Consider the following 23,886-nt stretch of genomic DNA (forward strand, 5'->3'; position numbering starts at 1 on the left):
AAAAAACGGGAAATTCCACACAGTTTAGACCCTATTAAATTACATCCAAATCATTTAAATACTCAAGTGTGACCTAAAACCTTATTAATTTGATGAGTTCATTGTCACAACACAGCCAGACCTTATTTGTCGTACACCTTATGTCTGTACAAGAAGACAGACATGTGAAAAAAGGACTTTCCGGTTTCCTGTGGAAAGCGGCCAGGAAAAGGGAAACTACCGTACATAGTGAGGAAACAAACACTCAGTAAGTGCTTGAGTTGGCAGTTTGTTCCTGAATCCTTTTGGCTTAGTTAAACTATTCGATGCAGAAAAAAAAAAAAAAAAAGAAAACTCATCTAAAAGACTTGAAAGGAATGAAAGTGAGCGAGAGCAAGAGACAGACTTGATTCTGTTGGTCTGTGCGTGCAAACAGCCTTTATGTCTAGTCCAGAGAGACAGAATGACATTCAACAATTGCAACAGAGGCACGCGCATGTGCACACACGCGCACGCACACGCACACACACGCACACACACACGTGTGCTTTGATCACTCACATGCAGAATGACTCCTTTCTCCAACAGACTCTGTTTTTTGGCAGTCATCACAAAGTAGTGCGTGTCATCCTTGTAGTAGACGATGTTTTCCAGGTCAATACCTAAAAAAGAATCAGGAGAAAGATGTATTGTTACACTGGAAACACAATCCCTTTCCTTATTGCCGCTGCCGACTGCTCTGTCGTCATTTGAGGACAAGAGCAGCAATTACGCGACTCAGAGCACATAGCCAAAGCCCCGGGGACATTGTCATGTCAGCGATAAACTGCGACGGGCTTGGCATCAAACCTAAGTATTTTAATTGGGTGAGCTGACAAACTCTAAACTGTGATCAAAAGACAGGCTATTTGTTCCAGTTACTTCAATCTTTTGGCATTCGGTGCTTGCGGGAACAAGCTGGAGGGCTCAGAATCATCGGCATCAATGAGGAATCAGGATCCCAAAGGAGATGTAAACACACCTGTTGCTTCTCTGAGATCTTGAAAGAACTTCTGATTGAAGATGAACGCCACGCCGCTGATTTCCTCCACCTTTGCCTCCGCCGTGGTGTTCCTGTTGATGAAATTTGCAGTGATGGCGATGGCCAGCTTCCCCCTGAACTCCTTTCGCCGGAAACCTGCAGAAAATGAAAAAGGAAACTCTCAAAGATCCAAAAGGTCAAAAAACCAAGTCCACAAGATGTGAACTTATCAGAAACCGGTTCAATTTGCTCACTTGTGCCAACGTATAGAATCCTAATAAACACAGATGATCTCTGTTATTACAATAAAAACTGCTTTCTAATTTCTTTTTAACACATGAGTGTCTGTGCTTTGCAGTTTCCCCTCATTGACACGGCGGTGAGTAGAACAGAGAGGGGTCATGGTACTTCACTCTACGGGGGTTCCCATTGCGAGTGTAGCAGAGTGTGAGGCCCCGACCCTCATAAAGGAAACAGACAGCCAATTCAACAATCGCTATTCTGCTCTGCAACGGAGACCAAACGCTCTCTGAAGTGGAACGTAGCAGCAGGGTGCGCACACACACACACACACACACACACACACACACACACACACACACACACACACACACACACACACACACACACACACACACACACACACACACACACACACACACACACACACACACACACACACACACACACACACACACACACACACACACACACACACACACACACACACACACACACACACACACACACACACACACACACACACACACACACACACACACACACACACACACACACACACACACACACACGCACGCACACGAGGAGCAGAGTGAGGTCAGGCGCCAATCACAGCTGTACACGAATGAGATCACGGTCGTCCGGAGACCCTCCGACAAACGGTGCCGCTTCGCCCTGTTCAAGTCGAGGGAAAAACTGTCCTACGGCTCCATTCCTTCCCGTCTGCACACGCAAACTTGCCTGGTAGCGTGTTTCTCCTTCCGTCTGCTCCAATGATGACGTCGAACTCCAGCTCGTTGACAGGGTGTGTCCTGGGGTGGACCTCGGCCCTCCAGCCAATCTCTGAGGAAACATCACATGTGTAGTCAAAAAGAAACGCTCCCGACATTCAGAGGTGACTATCTGTGTCACGACTCATTTTCATTGAACTTGTCTGGCAGCAGCTTGGCTCACTTACTCTCACCGTCTTGATCCTCCGGGGGCTCAATGAGCCCTTTGAACTCCACGTTGACATGAATCTCAATGCCCAGCAGGAGGGCCACTTTGAGCAACATCAGCTGAAGCTGACGAATACCTACAAGACAAAACAGAGCCATTATGACCATCCTTAAATAGAGTGTACACTGTACACTTGTGTGGTTCCATTACATAAACAGCCAAACGCACCCACAAGGAGCCTTATGTGAAAACTACATCATTTTCAGTGTTTGTACCGTTTCCGTGTTAACGGACATAGTTTACAAAATCTAGACTTAAAAAACATCTATTTGACGCCAACATATTTGCAGCTCTGGCTCATGAGGGTAAAAATTTTTTTTTTTTCTACTCACTGATATGATCAATAGCACCAGCGCAGAACTTCCCGTAGAACTTTTTTGCCCCGAGGCCCCTGAGGTCCTGGATGGTGAAGGGCCACAGATGCAGTACATTGTTCCTGGAGAAAGCGTCTCTCTTCTCCAGGAGCACCACTTTGGCCCCCAGGAAGGCCAGTTCGATGGCTGTACGCAAGCCACATGGCCCAGCACCAATGATGAGACACTGAACAAGAGCAAATGTCATGGACACGAGTTTAAGGGAACGTCAACCGTTCAGGTAAAAGTAAAAACATTTCTGTCTGCGTTTGTATCACCACAACCACCTTCTTAATTGTCATTTAGAATGCAGCATCATTGTTTTCCAGTTCATCAAAATAACAAGCAATTCTGGGCTGAAAACATCAACGAACAAAATCTTTTTTTTTTATATTTTGAACCAAATTTTACCAGCTTCATTTGAGACATTTGGGATTTTCACAATAAATACACTTTAGACAATAAATACAATTAATTTATTAGGGGATACAGAATATCTCTTAATTTGGGTTTGAAAAAACATAATACTACAATAAAAAAGGGTTTAATAAATTCATAGTTTTCTTTAAAGGCAATACATTCACTTTATCAGCTTAATCCCTGAATTAAGTTCAGGGGTGCCAAACATAAGACACATGGGCCACATCTGGCCTGCACGAGGCTTCAATCCGGCTCAACAAAAGACTGATTAAATTGTGAAAATTACAAAGAAGCCATCACCTTTTTAACACAGTTTTTCCACAGAATGATTGAATACTTCTAGACATTTCACTGTATTTTGCACTAGAAGGTATAATTAAAATAGTATTTGTGTTAAAATTGTTTCGATTTGAAATTTAAAGGGTTATGAAGGTTTTACTGGTTCTGGGCTGTATGTGGCCCCTGAACTAAAAAGAGTTCAACACCAAGTATACAGCAAGTAATTGGAGGTTCCAGATCAAACGTTTAAAATGTTGGTCCTTTAGACCAACGATGTCGAGTGTATTTGCACTGTCCTTTTAAAAGAACCCATTACACTGCAGCCCGCTTGGTAAACATGAGCATCGCGTTACATGATTCCTACACCGGGGATCAAATTTGTCAACCTGTTGAGCCCCACCGGAAACTGGAGCCTGCGCTGTGCAGCTCCAGATGGAATCATCCAGTTCCTCATAATGTTTCTCATGAAGGCTTACCTTGGAGTTGGCACAGGCACGGCCCTTCTTGTACTCCTTATGGCTGGCGCGCTTGTCTAGCTTGGCCCAGAGCGCTTTGGCCTTCCAGTAGTTGAGCCTGGACTTGAGCTTGTGATAGAAGACCCTGTACTCGGTTGGCTTGAGCTCCAGGTAGCTGCACAGCTCCTGGAAGGCCTTGAGCGTGCCCTTGCATGTGGTCGCCTGGACGAAGTTGTCAAACAGCACGTGGGACCGGTTCACCCCGTCTCCACCGACTGCTCCGGCACCGCCATCCCCCATGGTCCCGACTCGCGTCCTTCACCCCGCGCAAGGCAGGGGGTCTCTGGGTCCAGCCCCAGCCCTGGAACGCCCCTCTTTCTGGAGGGATTTAACTCCCAGCCAGCAGCATCTTCTTTCTGTCACAAAACATGAATCGAAGACAAATGTTGAGATTGAAGTACTCCCACACATAACACAACAAAAACATGCTCTCAAGTTTATGGTTTTTCAGTGCTTGAATGCAAGCAGCACTCATCTAACATCTAAAAACCTTAAGTTAAGGTCAAAGACTTTGTTGAGTAGCCCTCAAACTTCTCTAAATGAAGAGCCATATTTTTCAGAAGTGCCTCATTTCGGGTCTCGCCGATGACTTGCTTTGCAGCCGCATGACCTCGAGCGACCTCTTATCTGTCGAGGAATGGAGCTGCTGGACACAGCGAGAGCAATGAACCCAGCCAAACAGGAAAAGCACTGAGCACAAGGGTGTACACATGTCCAGACAGACTCCAGGCACAGGAAACCGCCAGCTCATCCCAAAACACTGCTGCACAATGCAACCACCGTTACTGAAGAAAACGATCTTGCAATAGTAAAAGTTAAGGGGTACCTGCTGTTTTTCATTCACTGTGCACGACCCTTTTGATGTTGTTGTTGTTACAAGCTATGACTCCTCTCGCAGCAGTGAATTCTTATGTTTTCTGCTTATTAACCCCCGAGGACGGCATGATCATTCATGTTCTCTTGCGCCCATAACTCAGCTGTCTTAACTGGAATGTCTTGATGGGCCCTCTGACTGACTGCGACCGCATTTGCAAGCAAGAGTAAACAGGAGCTTTTTTCAACAATGGGAAAACATACAAAACAGATTCTGTAATGGGAACGAAAAGGACAAAAGATGCATTAAAATAAACTATATATTTGCAAAAGGAAGGACAAAAAGAATGGTCGATCTGGTCTATTTGCTGCTCAGTAATTTTTGTTTATCCAAGCAGCAGATGTGTTTGCATCATGTCCTCAAGGCAACGACGCAGAAACCTCAATTCCTTGAAATTTGCAAACCTCACTGTACAGTGGTTTCTTTGCTACGCTACCGGCTATTTTGCAGAAAATGAAAAAAGATGGGATCACTAGTGAAGAACAGAACTCTGGGACAACTGAATGCAACAAAACCCTTAAAAATACTTTTGAAAAACACAAATAAATTACATTTATAGTGGATATATCAGTTTTAATTGGTTTTGGTCATTTAAATTTTTATCTCGTCTGCTTGTCTTTGTAAAATAAAATTTTTATCCAATAGTGAAAGCTTATTGTAGACATTTAAATTACATTAAACCCGGTTTACAACATTTTCAATTGAAAACGGAAAACTTTTCGGTGCGTTTTGGGTGTCCGTTTACACGATAACAGTGCTCGGGGCTACTGGAAACAAAACTTTTTGAAAACGATCGGACTCCTGTTGCTGTTGAAAACACAGCTTCTGCACATGCTCAGTAGATGGACATTAACAACAGCGTTTGCCTCCAGAGTGTCATGATTCCAAGTCCATATTCTCCTGGAACTTGGTAATTCTGAGAGTCACTGGTCAGAGCAATCCAACTTGGCAGTCTCCCTGTGTACTCACCATTGTTAATATTTATAGCATAACGTTGTCTGAACGCATACGTATGTGGTTTTATTATGTAAATAACCAACAGCACCAACTAGTGGCCTTACATGCCAACTACATAGTTTTCAGCGTTACCGTGTAGGAAGACATCATTTTCAGATGGTTGCCGTGTAAACGTTAAACTTTTCTGAAAAACGAAAACAAAGCGTTTTCACGTGAAACAATGTCATGTAAAATTCATCATCTAGCTATAAAAGATTTCCGTGAAATTTTTGTGCGTGAAAAATCTTTATCTGTTTAGTTAAGTGGCGAGTTTTTAAAACTATGGAAGAATCGTATAAGTTTGCAATTCATGGTTTTGCTCCACTCAACAGTTCAAGATGGCAGTATTTGCACCGGTCTATTTCCAGGCCTCGACTCTGAAGTCTACTGGACGAAGATGTTGGGCCAGTTGCTGAAAACCAATGTAGTCTCAGTCCCAGTAGCAAAACGTGATGAAAAGGAGGGCAGGTACAGAGGTCAGCCGGCCTCCTTTTCACGGCTCGCCAACTGCTCAGTGCAGTGAAAACATCAGGTCTCGAGTTCAGCTCTGCCTCATTTAGTTAAGACAGTGCAGAGCCAGACAGAGAGAAAAGGCCCTTTACCAAGACCTGACCATTTAGATAACCACCAGTATTTCTGCTGTAGGTTAAACTTACGGGACTTTTTAATCGACCTCTAAAAATGCCTTTAATGGACTGTAATTATACAACTCGTTTTACCGCTTCACAAGATTTAGCACATTCATCCATGTGCTCAACACACCAGAAGCGACAGATGCCATACAAGGCACACGAACACACACACACACCCTTCCAACTGAGCCAACGATTTCGTTTCTTTTATTTTTCTCTGCCAAAATCACAGTCTGGGATTAGTCCTGCCTCCACTTGTGGTCAGTGTAAATCAGTTAATCATTTTAGCAGCTGGTATGTGCAAGTACTGGTGGTTTATTTTAGAAGTCTAGAACAGGCAACATTGACATGTGTTTGTACAAAAACTATCAAAATGGGTAGACTGAGGCTCGAAAAGAAAAAGAAAAAAATAAATCTGAGTCAAAATCCAATCAATTGTTCTTAACATTGTGTTGAATCGCCAGAGCCGTGTTTGGGTGACCATCAGCAATGCAAGCACATAACTGTTGCTTATACTAAGAAGTCAAAGTGCAGCTGCTTGTCACAGTGCAGAACAGGCTGAAATCCATTCAAACTCACAGGTTCTTTATGAATGCATTGAAAGGACCACAACTTGGTACTTTTTGCAAGTGCAGGACGCTCAGATGTGTCAGAATGACAATTTGAGCTACACAATTATAAAATATGCAGAAGAAAATAAACCAGAGCATCTGAAAAAGAGAATTCAGAGTGTTTGAGAAGCTTGTGAGGAACTGGATAAAAGCAGGTTGTTTGTTTGAAGTATGACTAACATTGAGGTGCAACTTATACTCTTGGAAATACAGCAAACATTACAACTGAGTATAGGTATACTGTTGGAAACTGTTCAGCTATATCACATTGTAGTTAACTGATCATTTTTAAGAACACATATCAGTCCTCTCTTTGGATCAGAGGATTGACTAATGATACCAACTCAATCAGACAGGAACATCTTGAAATCAATATGCAGGCCATCTACAACTTGTTTGAAATCATTCTCCAAAAACATTTATTGAAAATAAAACATGATCCAGAGAATTTAGAGGATGACCGTGAATCATGTTTACGTACACTGAGCATGGGAAGGAGGACGCTAAGACTATTACACTTGAGAAGGCCAACACTGAACACACTGGAAGGTTTTTGATATGTTGGCTCATAGTATACAGTATGTAATATGTAAAAAGATGCAGCTCGGGCAGGTTCTTCAGTGCATGCTACACCCAGACCCATTCACATTGGGATGACAACAATAAAGCGTGCCTCTAATTTGACTAAAGCAGCCTCCTGCACAGATCCATATGCTCTGTCTGCAGGAGCACCATGTGTTTCTGTCTGGCACAGAATGGTGACCAAGAGAGAACATATGCCTCCAGAACCCATGCATTAGTATTAAATATTAAAACAGTGGTTTTGGACATGTAAGAAGTTTTCTATCATAGATGGTGCTGTAGAGGTTTTGGAGAGAGCATAGCAGTAAGGAAACATAGGGGTCAGTGGGCTGCCACTTTTTTTTTATTAATTCCTATTTTCATCTTTTTATTGATTTGTGAAAAAATTGTGTGGCTGAGGGTAAAACAATATTATATTCACTGATACGCACATTTTTTAGAACTAATTTTATTGTGGGTAGACAAATTAAAATGGTGTAATGGTGCAAGTGTAACAGTTATGATGGTTGCAGAGTATATATAAAGGACAAAATAATTCAAATCAAAAACCCCTAATAGACACAAAACCAGTATGTGTTTTATCAATTTTTTAACCCGTCAGCCATTATCTAGAATATGTTAAATAATATAACCCAGTCCAGTGTCATATCACAAGCTGTGACCCGGTGTGCAACAGAATGCAAATTTTTTTTTAATACTTTTTCCCCACATTTGATGCAAAACGAACATCTGGATCAAGTTCAAAATCATTATATCACACAACTGCTTTATTTATAAATATATTTCATTGATTGGGGAAATGTTGCAAATGAGATTAGATCTATACAATGTTAGTGTTAGAGGGAAAAAAAAGACTCGAAAACCGAATGCACAAATTATAACCACGCTATTATGTGAATTCGTAGATGAAAACCACTTCCATGGATTTATTTGGATCCTTCTCCAGATCCACATTGCTTGGATGAGCTGCAAGGTTTCACACATTTACAGAGTTCGCGCTCGAATTACACACACGCATGCCAGTCCTCACACACCCAGCACCCCACTCCCCTGCACAGTTGTGCACACACACACACACTACACACACATGCACAGCATGCCGTGGCTTTCATACTAGCAGCATTACATCATCCACTAATCTAAAAATAAATCCAGAAGATTAGGCCACTGGGCTACATGTTTGAGGACCGTGCTTTTGTGTAAACACCGTCAGTGTGCATGAAAAAAGAACAAAAGAAACAAGACAATATTCCTGGGACATTCCCAAACTATAAGCATTTTAATTAATATAATTAATTATTGTTATTTTTGAATAGTAATTATAAATACAATGTACAGTATTAATCTCGACAAACATGTTTTTTGCAGTCAGCACTGAACATCTTCACTATGAAGTATAAGCCAAAAAACGTTTAATCCAGCCGACAACCAGTTACCAGTTTTCCCAGACTGGATTTTGCCTGAGCTCACGTCTTGAATCCTGCTAGCCTAGAGAGGACTTTTACTCTGGTTAATGATCACCTTATCATCCCACATGTGTCCGTTACAACGGCAGCTGAAAATGGTTCCAATACGGCAGCGCCATATTACTAATTACACAGCAATGAAACAGCAGGTGTGGTCTATTCATGGGCTCCGTGTGGGCTGTAAAATAAGACTGTATTGGCTGCAGGAGTGGAGTAGTTAACTCTTGTTTCTCTATTATCTGTCATTATTAGAGGGACAAATATTTGGATTCCCTATTAGGGAATGGTTTAAAGCTTCTGCATTAACGTTTTTCATTTTTTAAGGGAAAGTTAAACGTTTGTTTTTACATTTGAAGCTTCATCAAGGAGACAGTAAATAATCATTAAAGTCACACATTTTCAGTTTTTCTGGAAACAAGTCAAAAAAATGATAAGACGATAAGTCTATATTATTATTTCCAATATATAAAACCAGAACGGGCCATCGGTAGAGCGCATGCCTTCACCAAGGCCACATTTGTCACCATGGAAATCAATGGATTACAAGGTTATTTGATCGACCACACCACTCTGGTTGTATTGCTTCATGTTATCACTGTTTGACACAGATGTACACACATTTTACAATTTCTGTGTGGTGTGATTCCCCCCCCCCCCCCCTTGACCTTTGACTCCCAACCGCTAACCAGGGTAATGACGTCACTGAATCGTGTGGCATATTGGAGGATAAGGAATTGAAAACAGAACATTTTGGCATTGGTTTGATATTAATTGGATTGAAATTGACCGCATTATGATGGAAATATGTTGTTTTACCTTTTTGTGATCTAGACCTTGACCTCTGACCCAATCGCACTCAAAATTTAATGAAACCATCCTTGGAAAAATGCAAATCGTCCCTCGAAATGTCATGCAATTCAATCAATAGTTATTGCAAACAGTTGGTAACATACATACCTACAAATCAATAAATAAATGATACAGGCGGACAAAAGGGGTGGCTGCTTTCGTCCAATGTTCAGTCTTCGTAAAATGTCCTGAAAAGCCTCTACTTGTTTGTCTTGAAGAAGACAGAAATTAATAAGTTGAATCAAGTTCAAGTCAAAGATAAAATCTCATTTTTAACTCCTGGTTTATTTTCTTCCTTCAGAGAAATGGATAGATAATATTCAATAATTTATCTTCTTTAAGACAAAGGGCAGTAGCCTTTGTGTAAATGTACACAGCACAGCCGTTGCAGCTTGTCTGTCCCAAAGAAACACATCAGGGTCGACAGTGTTTCCACATTCAGAAGCGTGGTTGTTTTTTCCCTCAGTCCTTTATAAGGGTGAGGACTTCAAATAGCAACACAACATGTCAACAGAGTGACAAACCAAACACAGCTCGAGTCAACAAAATGCATCGCTTCGGTCCCAGTAGTGAAATTACCAAACCAGAAGATTACAAATGTAAAGTCGGCATTTACAGTTTTCATCTGTCGGTCATCATGAATCAGTTGAATTAACCACATCCGTATATACTGTGGAATGTTATTCCATACCTATAAGAGATATTAGAACTGGAACCCAAGCGTTAAATCAAACTCCATATACCTATCAGCAGCAGTAAGATGATAATATCATGCGAGGATCCAAACACTGCTCTAGAAATTATGGTGATCGAAATCTAGGAATCAACAGTTACTGAAATATAATCACACGAGTAGACAGTAATAATGGATTACCACTCTAAGCTTTAAAACCACGTGTCAACAGAATGATGATACGCATTAGATAAAAGTCAGCAGGATGGGTAAACAGCTGAATTACACCCGACTTTTGTCTTCGTGTGGAGGTATGGTTATAATAGTCTGGGGAACATTTCGCGATATTCTGGGCAGAATAATGAACAAAACTATTCAAGGACTCAATGTTATTTTCACATATATGAATCATACCAGTGTTGGCTGGCCAAAAGCGTTTGCACATCATTGCAACATCCTTATATAATGCAAAATATATCATAGTTCTGAACTCATCAAAAAAAAAAAAAAAGGGCTGCAAGATCCTGGATTGTGTGTCGATACCAACCACAATAATGAATTCTAAAGTTCAATCACGGCACTGAAAACAATTGTGTCTATTCATACAGCCGACAAAGCCCAACAGCTCCCACAGAACACAAACATTTGTTGACAGAAACCCGGCCCGCCTCTGGCAGAGGCTGTCTCCAAACCATCTGGGCTTTGAATCACTTCTGCTTCGGACAGTCGGGCCGCGCCACGAGGCGGAGAACTTCATCCGAGCGCAGATTTTCACCGACTCTGTTCACAGATCAGCATCTAATCTAGTAAACACACCAAATTCCATGTTGTCCTCTCTTAAAACACGAAACAGGCCGACGCATCAATATTCAGCGCATCAGGAAAAAAAAAAGAAAATCATGTTCTCAGTCAAATTGATCACTTCTGTGGTGTCGTGGGACTCGGACGAAAAAAAATAAGCACCGAAGCAGAATATTTGCATGCAGCATCCTGTAAACACCATCGTCTGTGTCTCTTTTTTTTTTCTTCCCTTCCTTCGTTTTTGTCCACAGCACATTATAAATGAGTGGTGTCAAATGTCTGAGGTGGATTTTTACTTCATTGTTTTATCCAAATACAAAACATGTCATGCTCTTCTTATCTGAATTCTTATGATCTGAACAAGAATCGGAGGAAACAACAGTTCGTTTGGATATTTTGTGCTTTATTATCCATAAAATAGAAAACACACATGAGTGGCAAAAACAGCTGAACAGCGCCACCTGCAAAACCTACAAAAACGTCTAGGGGTACCGTACTCGGATCAAAAACACAACTAGGTTACGCTAAATGCAGTCAGCATGAGATGTAATGTAGAACAGTAACTCTGGAATAATTTTGGCCCCAGTCTGCTCAGAAAATTATCAAAAGCTCAATTCTACTCTTTATTGAATCTATTCTCTACACTTCATGTAGGTGAATGTGTGACTGTGTGTTTCCCTGCGGTGGACCGATAGTCTGTCCAGGGCTTTTCCCAATTGTCACCTAGGGGTTATTTCTTATCCTTAAACTGGGAGGAAAAAAGAAGAAAAAGCAGAAAATGGACAAACAAATCTGATTCTGTTGACACTGATGAATCTAATGAACCATGGTTTTGACCACGAGACAGAATTTAAAACAAATTGGTTTCATACAGCTTTCAATTCTCTCCAGTATGAATATTTACAGAAGACAGAATGAAATTCACATTAGCGAAGGCTTCAGAGGACTCTGGCTTTCCCCGATATCAAACATGGTCAATTACAGATGGCTGCCTGTACTTCTCACAGATATTTGATTGAGGAAACCTCTTAAATTCCAAACCAAATGCCACTTCTCCCACCCTTCATGCCTTTCATAACAAGAGTACAGCCAGCTCCGCAGTTATGCAGCCGTGACTACAATGAAGCACACGAGATATGATGGAGGGCGGGGGGGTGAAGCAGTGTAAATCAGTTTATACTGTCACTGTGGTATGAATAGAACACAACAGAAAAGAAACATACGTGGGGTTATCAGTGTTTATTTGTCTGATTCGCACATGAGCAGTGACACAGAGGCATTGGATCTGGTTACTCATATAGCTTGAACCATTCTACACAGAGAACTAGGAAGTGTAACATGAGAGGAGAAGCCAATACACAGTCAACACAGACTAGCCCTCAAGGATTAGTCATGACCGGTGTGGAATGGAGACGGGCAGAAGAGAAGCTGAAAGCCAGAAAGTCAAAGAGAGGATGGTTTCTCAAACAGGCAACTGGGTGACTGTACTTTTTTTTTGCGATGTTACAAAAGGAGAAATATAACAGACAAATGCACAACAGGACAAGATAAAGACCTGTAATACAGCATACTTCAAATACTTACAGGGACATGGACTCTGTAATTTGTTGTATTTTTGAAGCTGATCTGTGTGTAGATATAATTTACCATCGCACGTGATTTCGGTAATCACGTAATGCAAGATGGCATTACAGTACAGACAAAGGCTCTCGTCTGCTAAACAGAAGAAACGGCACACAAAACAGCAGCCCAAGGTTTTGCACTGATCTATACAAACATGTAATGAAGGACAAGTGAAAATGTCTCTTTGGGAAGCCACTTTTCTCCTGCTTGGACAGCCAAAGCTCTCCCACCAGTCCACCTTCAATGGAGCTAAACCGGTGCAAACTCGACTCACAATCACACCGTTTACCAAATGGCGCACATCTATGATATGTAGAAAGAGACTGGAATACCTGGGTAATTCCCATAAATGAAAAAGAGAACATGGAAACTTGCACGTCCCCAAATACCTGAAAGCCCACGCTCTTTATGGATACCCTTGATGAGAGTGCTGGGAAAGAAACATAAAAAGAACAGAACTGACTGAAGGATTAAAAACACTCCAAATATGTAAAGTTAGGAAAGAATGGAAACTCCCATTTGAATAATCAACAGCAGAAGAGGATTAAAGCCGGCATTACAACACCTCAAACATGTCAGTCTCAGTGATTCTATACCTTTCAACAGCCTCATGTTAATCCACGAGGAATGATGGATGGGGAATATAAACAGTTGGGCCGTGACATGAAAACTAACCTTCAGAGGCACACAAAATCTATTCCACAATATGTTTCTTGTTCTGGTAGGCCATGGGAAAAGGATAGTACCACCGTTCACCGCTTCACCTCTCTTTGCTCCACCATATTCATTACAAAGATAACGTTGGACTTTGGGAAAGCTCGGAAAATTGAGAAAAGTTCTGACGGTATATCACACACACAGTGGGAAATGAACTCATTTTAATTGTGCGGTCTGTGTTAGTCATCACAGCAAAGAAATGAGAGGCTAAAAATGTGGTGATGGTTCTATGAATAGATGGAATACAGGATCAACAGAAACATTTTCTCATTAATAATCTGCCAAATTAACCAAACTACATTGTTCAACACTCGGATATTTGCAGATTTATCGACATCTGTAAATATTTTATGTTGTGATGGGAGCAAAGTACAAAAAGGTGTGTGTGTGTGTGTGTGTGTGTGTGTGTGTGTGTGTGTGTGTGTGTGTGTGTGTGTGTGTGTGTGTGTGTGTGTGTGTGTGTGTGTGTGTGTGTGTGTGTGTGAGAGACAGTGAACCACAGCCAGCACAACACATAATCCCATCACATCTACACTTGAACCATCGACTGTGCCGAGACCTGCTCTCAGTGGTGTGAGGCTTAGGGAAAGAGTGCGTACTACTTAAACTTATTATCCCGTGTTGGCTTTCACCCTGTAAGAATGTCTCCCATTTTCAGTGTAAAGCCACTGCTGTATTTTTTATTTTTTTAATTACCTGAACAATAATTTCGGCTCTGTCTACACACCATCAGCAGAAACAATGAAAACAATGCAGGATTCATGTTGGGCCACTGGTGGGTGCTGTTGTTTGTTTTTGTAATGAAACCACGATTTTTTCCCGTTTACACTGCGATGGAGCCCGAGCGTTTTCGAAAAGGAGGAAGACGACAAAGTAGAGGGCGTCTCCAGCTGAGACCGTTTAACAAGGATCCAAAACGATCACTTATTTATTTCTGAGCTGAAACCACCGAGAAGAACCTGTAAATATCATTCAAATCAAGTCCACATGTGCTCATCAGAAAGACAGTAGCGTGAGAATATGCCAGTTGAGGCCTGCTTCCCCGGTCACACAACGCTCAGTCATCTCATCTCCTTCCCTCTTCCAAATAGTTCAGCGCACTCTGGACCGGAGGAAGGTCGGCCTTCCCGTCTGAACTGTGCAGAGTAACTGAACACCCACTCAGAGGCACACGGATAGCTTTACAGAAGAAAGCACCAGCACAGATTCCTCCCAAAGTGCACTTTAATCTTTGTCACCAATTATAAGATGCGGCGGGCGGCAGTGGGATCGTGCTCGGCAGGTGCAGCGGAGACGACATTCGAGGAAAGCTGTGAATCACATTTCAGGGAGAAGTCAATGGGCTGGAAAGTATATTGGTCGGATAATCGTAAAACCGTTGTAAAGTGAGAGAGTGGAAATGTACAAAAAAAAGCCAGTGTGTTTCCGCGGTGTACAGATGAGAGAGATCAACTTATTAGGTGAACCAAAACTCATTTCATGTCAAAACAAATATGTTTATACAGAGGGAAGACGCACATCATGGATTATCTCACTCTAAAAAGGAAAAAAATAAACAAATTTTCTTTTTTCCCCATTTTCTCGAGTCTGTCCAAAGAGAATTTCAGTATTCATTACTAAATACAAGATCTATCCATCTTTTCTAGTGTTTTTGTTCCCCAACTTAAGATCTTAGGGTATTTAAAAGAATCCAAGTTAAAAAAAAATTAATTCATACTATTAATAACACTTAAATTATGTAAAAACTATGAGTTCTGAAAATCAACCATTTTAATCATTATTAGGTTTTAAAATACAATACTATTTGGGCAAAGGCCATGTTTACACAACATCTCAAGTGAAAACGCATCGTTTTTGCATTTATGTTGGAGAGAAATTCTGTGTTTACGCAGCAAATGATGTAGTTTTCATGTTGGGTCATTAGTGGGCGCTGTTGGTTGTTTTTATAATAGAACCACACACACGTGTCCGCAGGGAACAATTCACTATACACATTAACGATGGTGACTACGCGGACATTCGTATGGACAGACGAAGATGGATCATTATTACAGGTGACTCTCTGATATAAAACTACTCTGTGATACTTGCTTGACAGTATCTGGACTTTTAACAAAAAATAAACACCGAGGTACATGATGTTGATGTCACTGTATTTGTACTTCAGAATAACAGTGTTCTTTCTCTTCCTAGAGCTCATTTTAAACAGAAGCAATTGGATCATGTTTGTTTAGTTTTTGTTTTTTTCTGGATCTGGTGTATTTGCAGTTCCCACCAGCAGTGTTTCAGAGAATTAGATTGTTAACTTTTGTTATTAGTAATTCTTCTTGATTTTTGCGAGGCTGTTACCATTAAAAATTCTGAAATACTGAAGGGAACTCCATTTTCAGCACAATCCACAGGGCATGGAAAACAACATTTATCATAGCTCAGTCAGTTTTAAGTCTCGCTGATATTACAATGACGATAAATTTGCTTACTCAGTTTACCCACCCATTTTGTGAGCATGGTATTGTTAACAATAGTGACGCGGCGCTCACACATATGGGTGTTAGTGTTGGCAGACCGACACGTATGATCTTAGAACAGAAAGAACAGCAAACAAGCGTCACCTTGTACTTGGAAAGGTAGTTTGAACAGCTTCTGCTGCAGGCGTAAGCTAAGCAAGTACAATTAAGGACAGCGTCAAGAGGTCACAAACACACACTAAACATATTCCCACACCCATATTCACGGCTATAAAACCCAGCAAAGCATCTGCTGTACGGGAAGTGAGCTCAGAAGTGCACTGATGAACTTGTCCTGGCAACGCACACAAAGACCTGCAGCGCCACCCTGATGGGAAATCATCAAAATAACAGAACACTGAGAACGACGAGGGAAAGATGGAGGTCTGTTCACTTTCTTCAGGGAAAGAACATTAAGTCGGCTTGTTTCTCTATCGGAGCCTGCCAGAGACGAATTTGTCTCGTGTCCACACAGGCAGATAACAAGGCCTCCAGGCTCCTCTCCACACAACCAGAGAGTGAATGTGAAATACGACGTGGTCCCCAGAGAAGGAAACAGTTTAGTGGAGTGAAAAGCGACTTGGACGGAAGGTCAACGGCTATAGGCTCAGCAGCTGTGAGACGCTTCCTGACAACTATAGCCGAGAAGGACAAGCTGTTTTATGGACGTGAGAGCAGAATAAGACCTGAACGGTTACAGGACGGACTATATCAGGGGTGTCAAGCATAGAGCCCACGCACCAAAACCAGCCCACCACATGGTCCACAAGATAAGTGTGACAAATATCAACTAAGATTTTGTTGCTCTTGTTCTCCATTTGTACATCAAGAGCTTTGAAAGAGATTGTGGCCATTAGTTATCAGCATCAAGTTGTAGTAACATCAACATGCACAATACACACATCACAAAACACAGTTTCTATGCACTCTACATTCACCGTGAGAAAACTTCTTAAAACATCTTAATTATTTGGAAGAAGAATTCACGAAGCGCAGAAGGTATTTCACTTCATAATGTCAGGAGGTCAGAAGCACAAAAAACAAGGACAATATTGCATTTCGCATGTTTTCAGGGATGCAGCAAGAAAAAACTAGTTAGCAAGAAGCCATACGATGCATTCTGAAAGCTCCAGAAGCAAGTTGCTCAGAAACACTGACGGACAGGATTCAGATCCTTTGGCAGATTTGAACAAACAACTAAAGGACAAAGTCAAGTCACTTGTTGCTCGTTCATGGCAGCAGAATACTGTTCACCTGCAGGCATTGACAACTACTGACTTTGTTAAGAGTTTTCAGGTAATGTAGGTTTTGAGAAAATGTATCAAATGTTGACTTTTCTAAAATGAATTTGTATTAAAAAAAAAAAAATTATAATTTTTTTATAAGTGTTTTCCTTATTTAAAAGGTTATCACACTGTAATTTTAATGCTTCCTACCAAAAGATCAATTTAGCGGTATGTGGTCCCTGAAATAAAATAAGTGCGACGAGGACTATATCCGTAATGATACACAACAGCTGGTTAGTGACCCCTGGACTCAACTCTCATTTATAATAGTGCCGAGAGACGGCTCATCAGTGACGTTGTTTCCACTCAATAGACTCGGGAGAGTTTGGACCTCAACACTGAAAAAAACCAAAACCTATCTGCTATCCACTAAACCAACTGATGTGTTGTGTTTGTAGAAAATCTGAGAATATTGTCACACTGAGCTATAGCAGCAGATGGGCTGTTCATTACCATCTGTTATCCAGTTCTGTAAATCATCTTTAAAGTGCCATAATGTTCCTGGAATATTGACATCAAGGTGTCTTAGGCCCTCGTTGTTTACACGACAACGATTTAAGTAAAAACGCATCACGTTTGAAAAACATCATTTAGAAAACGAACTGTGTTTACACGGAAACGGCAGAAACAACAGAAAGTTGTGGCAGTGGCTGCCATGCAAGGTGCTTGACCTCCATTAGGACCAACATGGAGTTCAGTGGCTTGGATACAGACGCACTCCTGCTACGAAGTGTCCAATCTCTGACAAATACACACACTCAAGACAGCAGTACACACTCACATTCTGTTTGTTCTCTCTTCCAAAGTAAACCTCCGTTTTAGATAGTGCTGGGTTAAACACAGTTCATAAAAAAAAAAAAAAATACTGATGTTGAAAGGATGAGAACGAGCTGATCTGCATGTGATTCACTGCCAGTAAAGGATGACTGTTATCAGTTAGCACCAACAGCTGAGGCAGGCCATTTGCAAAAATGAATTATTTTGGACTTAAATATGACTTGGGGAGAAAATAAAAATAGATAAACACAAAAAACGCCCATGTGACAACATCAACTGTCCCATAACATCAGTAAATAAATGTGAATTTCATCTACTTCTTACAGCAGAGCCTGGAAGGCTTCATTCTGGTGTGAATAGAGTGGCAAACGCGTTTGCACATCAAGCAGGCAAAAAGCCATAAAAGCATAGATACTGAGCTTTAACTCTGCAGCTTCAATCCAATCTTCACTTTTGTCCTCAAGCACCCACCCAAAAGTACCTGGCCTGTCAACTGATAAACTCCCTGCTACTATTTGATGCAGAACAATGACGTAGCTATTTAAAGGTGTAATACCATAACAATGAGACTCACAAGTGAACCAATATATTTTAATTTGCACCAAAGCTTAAGTCAATTGGTGACAGATAAATACAGGAAACATACATGTCACAAAAGACTGGCCGTGATAAATCACTCTGCAACTTCAAAATTACTTGGGGATGAGAGAAAGAGCACCGTTATCTGTGATAATTAAATAAAAATCTCAAACAGTAAAGAATTACCATCATCTACTTGAGTGTCTGTACTTAGCGCTCATCATATATTTATTACAATACTTAAAATGATTACATACCACAGAAATAGTTTTTATTATTGTTTATCCGAGTAATAAAATGACTAGGATAATAACATTGCACTGTGACAATAACATGAGCTCATACATTCCATGTCACCATAAATCAATCTGCAATAAACTGGATGAGTGTTCACAGGAACTTTGACAGAATATTTACCACCAAGTAACTTACAGCCGCACTGTTTTGGTAAACATCACACCGATGTGTAGATCTTCTGTGTGCCCGTCTCGGCAATGTATATTTAGACAACGTCAATGTCACTCATTTCTTATTGACTGCAAAGTTAAACTGTGGCTCTGCTAGAATGTACAAGGATCAGCAGGCTGGCCACATATCAGCGGCCTCAGGAATGTATTTGTCATACTAACCTACTTCTGACCTCTGAAGTAGAAGAAACACCCAAGAAGTAAGTCTTTAATCCAGAGCTGAGAGATGGGTGGGGATCATATTGTAAATTGTACACACAACTTTTACAAGTAGCTTTACAGATTAGTTCTCCCAAATCAGAGCTGCATAATGCCATGTTTTGGTTATGTCGGATAAATTTATCGTTGTGAATCGGTCGTCCTCGTCCACAACTATCTCTTAGGACCGTAGTTCGCACATGCATTACCAGCGTTTCAGGAACGTTTCGTTCCCCCCCGGTCGTGTGTACGGCAGCCATGCCATCTTCTGACGGAGAAGGCAACAGGAGGAGACTCCAGGTCTCTCCCTGTTGCAAGACCAAAATCTGTTCTGACTCCGAAGGCTCTCAATCACATCATATTGTTGGCCCAAGCTGCCGAACAGGACAAGGGCAAAGAAAAAAAAGAAAAGAAAAAAAAAAAAAAAAAAAAAAAAAAAAAAAAACAAAAGGAACGTTTCGTTTTCCCCGTTTATACAGAAACGGCTTTTACAAAAAAAAAAAAAAGAAGATCAGTTTTCAGTGACTGAGCACCACTGTTGTGTCAAGTCACTTCAGTCACTTAGTCAACTTCATCCAGCCGAACAATACATTTTGCAGGACAAAAGCACCTTGAGAGACAGCGGGTACTTAGTTTGTACTTGAATTGCTTTGAAGGTACGCTTGATTCTTAAAAGCAAAGACATTAACCATAACTGTGTCTTGATGTCTTCCTCCATGCCGTTTGGCTTCATCATGTGCGAGTGATTCAGCTCTCAGGAATACACTAATCACCGTGACCTCATTTAGAAAAGGTCACACTCAAAAAAGGACAAGACAGTAATTGTCCCTCAGTAGCCAGATTTCCTTACAGTGAGTGCCTCCTGAGGAGCATCGTGCTCCAACAGCAAACCATTAGTGTCCGCATGCAGCCATGACTCCTTCTAAGGACTTTCTGCAGACCAGTCCTGCAGTAACAGGCATGTTAGTTTGGCATCAGCAGGAGCCGCAGCATTTCGGATGAGTCAACCACACTAACAAATCCTCCGGGCAAAAACCTGACAGTCGGGATACATCATGACACAGCGGGAGCAGCTTTCAAAGGGCTTCCTTCCTTCCGTTCTTTCATCTACCACAGTTTCCACTTCCCATATTCATGATGCCGTTGGAAGGTCACTCGGAATCATAGACAGGATTTGACTTTTCCCACCTTGAGAGACAATCAGCAAAAGGGTCAGCCTCACATTCACATCATTTGTGTCCACCTACAGACGAAAAGTATTGTTCTACTGACGTAATCTGAAAAGCTGCAAGAAGAAATGTGCTTGTTTGGGTTTGTGCTGTGTGCATTAAGTGTATTTTGGATGGTGGAGGTCAGTAATGCACTGATGAAACAGGCAGGTAAACTACTAAGAGTAGATATTGTAAACCAAACCTGTAACTAACTTGAAAAAAAACATTAAGAACACTTGGGATTAATTCAATTGTGTGTGTGTATGTGTTTTCATTACAAAAAACAAACAACAGCGTGCAATAGTGTTCCTACATGAAAACTAAATAGATTTCAGAGTTTCTGCCATTTCTGTGTAACAACAATGCAAAAACATTATTATTTGAAATGTTGAAATCCGCCATTTGCCTAAATATCTGCTTACTGGCTGATCGTGTCATCATCAGTGTGCTGAAAGAATACCACAAAGGTTTGGCAAGGAACTTTATTTTCGTCTTGTAGGTAATGATAATAGCTGGCTTAATAGGTGTAATGGCGGGACAATCAAAGTGAGTCACTTTCCTGAAACCTGTTGACTCAGCTTTCAGCTTTATTCTATTTATGGAGAAAGAGGCACCGAAAGAACATCATCAAAGAGATATATATATATTTTTTTTTTAATAAAAAGGACGAAGAGGCTTTAAAATGTAATCACATCTAAGTTTACACACTGACTGTATTGGATGCTTTGCAAAAGCCTCACTCGTGTGTTTTGTTTTTTTCCCAGCTGCACTTTAACAGCTTGTGCTGAGTCAGTCATCAAGCAAACATCTTCCACTTTCACTGCTCCACGCCCTGAACTCACGAGAGGGAGACTAGAGATAACACAAAGACCTTTTTACACACACACACACACACATCCCAGTTATGGTTTACCGGCCGGCAGCTCCCTGGAACGACACAGAAGACGTTCAGAGTCTGAATATCGGAGGTGCAAGAGTTAAGACAGAGGTGGTAAGACACAACAAAGGGCCACCATCACAGATCAATAGAACAAAATGTCCAATCGCTCGACTGAGACGAGGTAAGAGGCTTTTTCCTGGGGGGAGAAACGCCGGTCAGGTCAGGACCTTCCGCTTCAATTCACCGCAAACTGTCTCCTGTTGCTTTGAGTTGACGTCCGGGCCAAAGTGGGTCGGCTCAAGTCATATGGCGTTTGTTGAGGTCAGTGTGCAGTCAATCAGAAGAGTCACATACGGACAAATATAGGCAGACGTCTCTCAGAAGGGACGAGAATGGAAGTTGAGTGACTCGACTTCAAAGACCTCCGGGCACAAATATGTCGCGAGTGGACGACCTGCTGTGCAGCAAAACAACATCGCCACGGATTTGCAAACCAGCAGATACATGGTACAGTCCCTGGCTTGGACAAATGAACGGAAAGGTCATCCTGAAAACTTTACACCAAGCAGATATTTTCAAGGTCATAGAGATTCTGAAGAGAACCAACGCATTGAGATACATAGCTGAAAGTAAGACCCGTGAGAACCCCAAAAGCACACTCACCAACGAGATCCGTTTGAACAGAATTCATACAGAGCAGAAGTGTCCGTAGAAGTCCATAAAACAGAATAGAGTCGAAAACCATGAAACGAACAACTTGAGGGTAACGCGGGAGGGTCGGGAACCAAACGAGACGAACTGACACTGACGGCAGAGGGAGAAGGATTTTAAATACACTGGGAAGGAGGGGAGACACAGGTGATGCACATGAGGGCAACTGGCAAGGAAGAGAAAACAATTGGGTAAGGTCACGAGGGGAGACACACAGGAGCAGACGCAGACACCTGACGACATAGAACCCCTCGGCTCCAAATGCAACATGTTTTATGCTGAGTAATGTCTTTCTTGCATATATACACACCTACGATTCACACGTACAACTTTTACTCTAACTGCTAGAATTAAAGATGAGGGGCCTTTCAGCAGCTTGCAGTAGGAATTGTAAACCGAGTCAGCCAGCAGCTTTCTTGGACAGATCCTGTTACTCAAGTTGAAAATATTAGTTATTTTTGTAGGTCAGCTGAGATCGATGTTATTTTATTTGTGTTTGTTCGACTGAAGAAAAGCACTTCTTTTTTTTTGCCATAGTGTAGGTGTTTATTTACTACATAACTCAAAAAACATTAAGTAAAAATTCACTAGATCATCAACACACACACACTCCAGGCATTTTCCCCTACTGTTTTGTAACTGTTGACACAGGAAGCAAAAAAAAAAAGAAAAAACAGGTTGTCACAGGTGAGAAGACACTGCACAATCCCAGTGATCGCAATGTCTGAATGGCACATTCGATCACGTATCCATTTAACATCAATACATAAGTATTCATGACATAGTTACGTAACAGACTGGGATGTTTCATGAATATTGTCACCATGCCCAACACATTCCTCACTCTGCCATTAATGAACCGAGGCTGGCAGACGATCCAGTGATGCACCAGCAGCGATCTGCATGTTGGCAGTGCAGATTGAACAAATTGTCAGATTTATTACAGGCCCGAGCAGTGAAAATCGTTAGTCGCTCTATTAAAACCACCGAAGCGTGAAATTCCCGAACGTGCGGAGGTGCAGTCTGCGGATCCCACGGTAACGTTACAAGAAAAGGGGGGCGAGAAAGAAAAAAAAAAAAGCACCACGATCGAGAAAGACGTGTCCTCCTTACCTTTAAATTGCGTGGTGATATATTCCACTCATGTGAGGCGGGAATTATTCCTTGACGAAAACAGAAATATCGGGGTAAATTCCACGCTGTGTGTGTTATTTGGTGTGTATGGCTTGCTAAGGCCAGAGCAAGGAGCCACACACACACAGCAGAAGGCGCAACTTGAAACTGACAGAGAGGGATCGGTCGAAACCACAATGACTACAAGGAGGGCGGAGGAAACGAGTCTATAAATAATTTCCTATTGCTGAATCACCAAAGGTATTAAATGTCACCTTCAACCCAAATCAATCGGTACTTAAACCATTTACCGAGTGATACTTTCCAGTAATAACAGTGTCGATTTCGATTTGTAGAATTTGTTTGACCGGTCACCCCCGATACTGCTTGGAGCGTGCCTGCGTGTTTTAACTCAGTTTAATCCAATTGGTCTCTTCCATCGTGACGCAGCACCGCTGCTGCCTTCACGTGGTGTAAGAAACATTACGAATGCTTTACACAACAAGGGAAGTCGAGCGGAATTATAT

General features: G+C 41.5%; 1 protein-coding gene across 1 annotated transcript in view; it reads right to left on the bottom strand.

Moving 5' to 3' along the window:
- Nucleotides 1–23,532, bottom strand: part of mical3a (microtubule associated monooxygenase, calponin and LIM domain containing 3a) — a 66,597-nt gene extending 43,065 nt beyond the window's left edge. The window contains exons 1-7 of the mRNA XM_080474854.1: nucleotides 23,360–23,532; nucleotides 3,768–4,162; nucleotides 2,572–2,779; nucleotides 2,199–2,315; nucleotides 1,982–2,083; nucleotides 1,001–1,156; nucleotides 541–641 (exon numbers count right to left, since the gene is read on the bottom strand). Of these exons, the coding sequence (XP_080330980.1) occupies nucleotides 541–641; nucleotides 1,001–1,156; nucleotides 1,982–2,083; nucleotides 2,199–2,315; nucleotides 2,572–2,779; nucleotides 3,768–4,046 (963 nt within the window). The 5' untranslated portion in view covers nucleotides 4,047–4,162; nucleotides 23,360–23,532. The remainder of the gene's footprint in view (nucleotides 1–540; nucleotides 642–1,000; nucleotides 1,157–1,981; nucleotides 2,084–2,198; nucleotides 2,316–2,571; nucleotides 2,780–3,767; nucleotides 4,163–23,359) is intronic.
- Nucleotides 23,533–23,886: the final 354 nt, after the last annotated feature.

The sequence above is a fragment of the Lipophrys pholis genome, assembly GCF_963383615.2.
Source record: "Lipophrys pholis genome assembly, chromosome: 11".
In the NCBI taxonomy this organism is placed as follows: Eukaryota; Metazoa; Chordata; class Actinopteri; order Blenniiformes; family Blenniidae; genus Lipophrys; species Lipophrys pholis.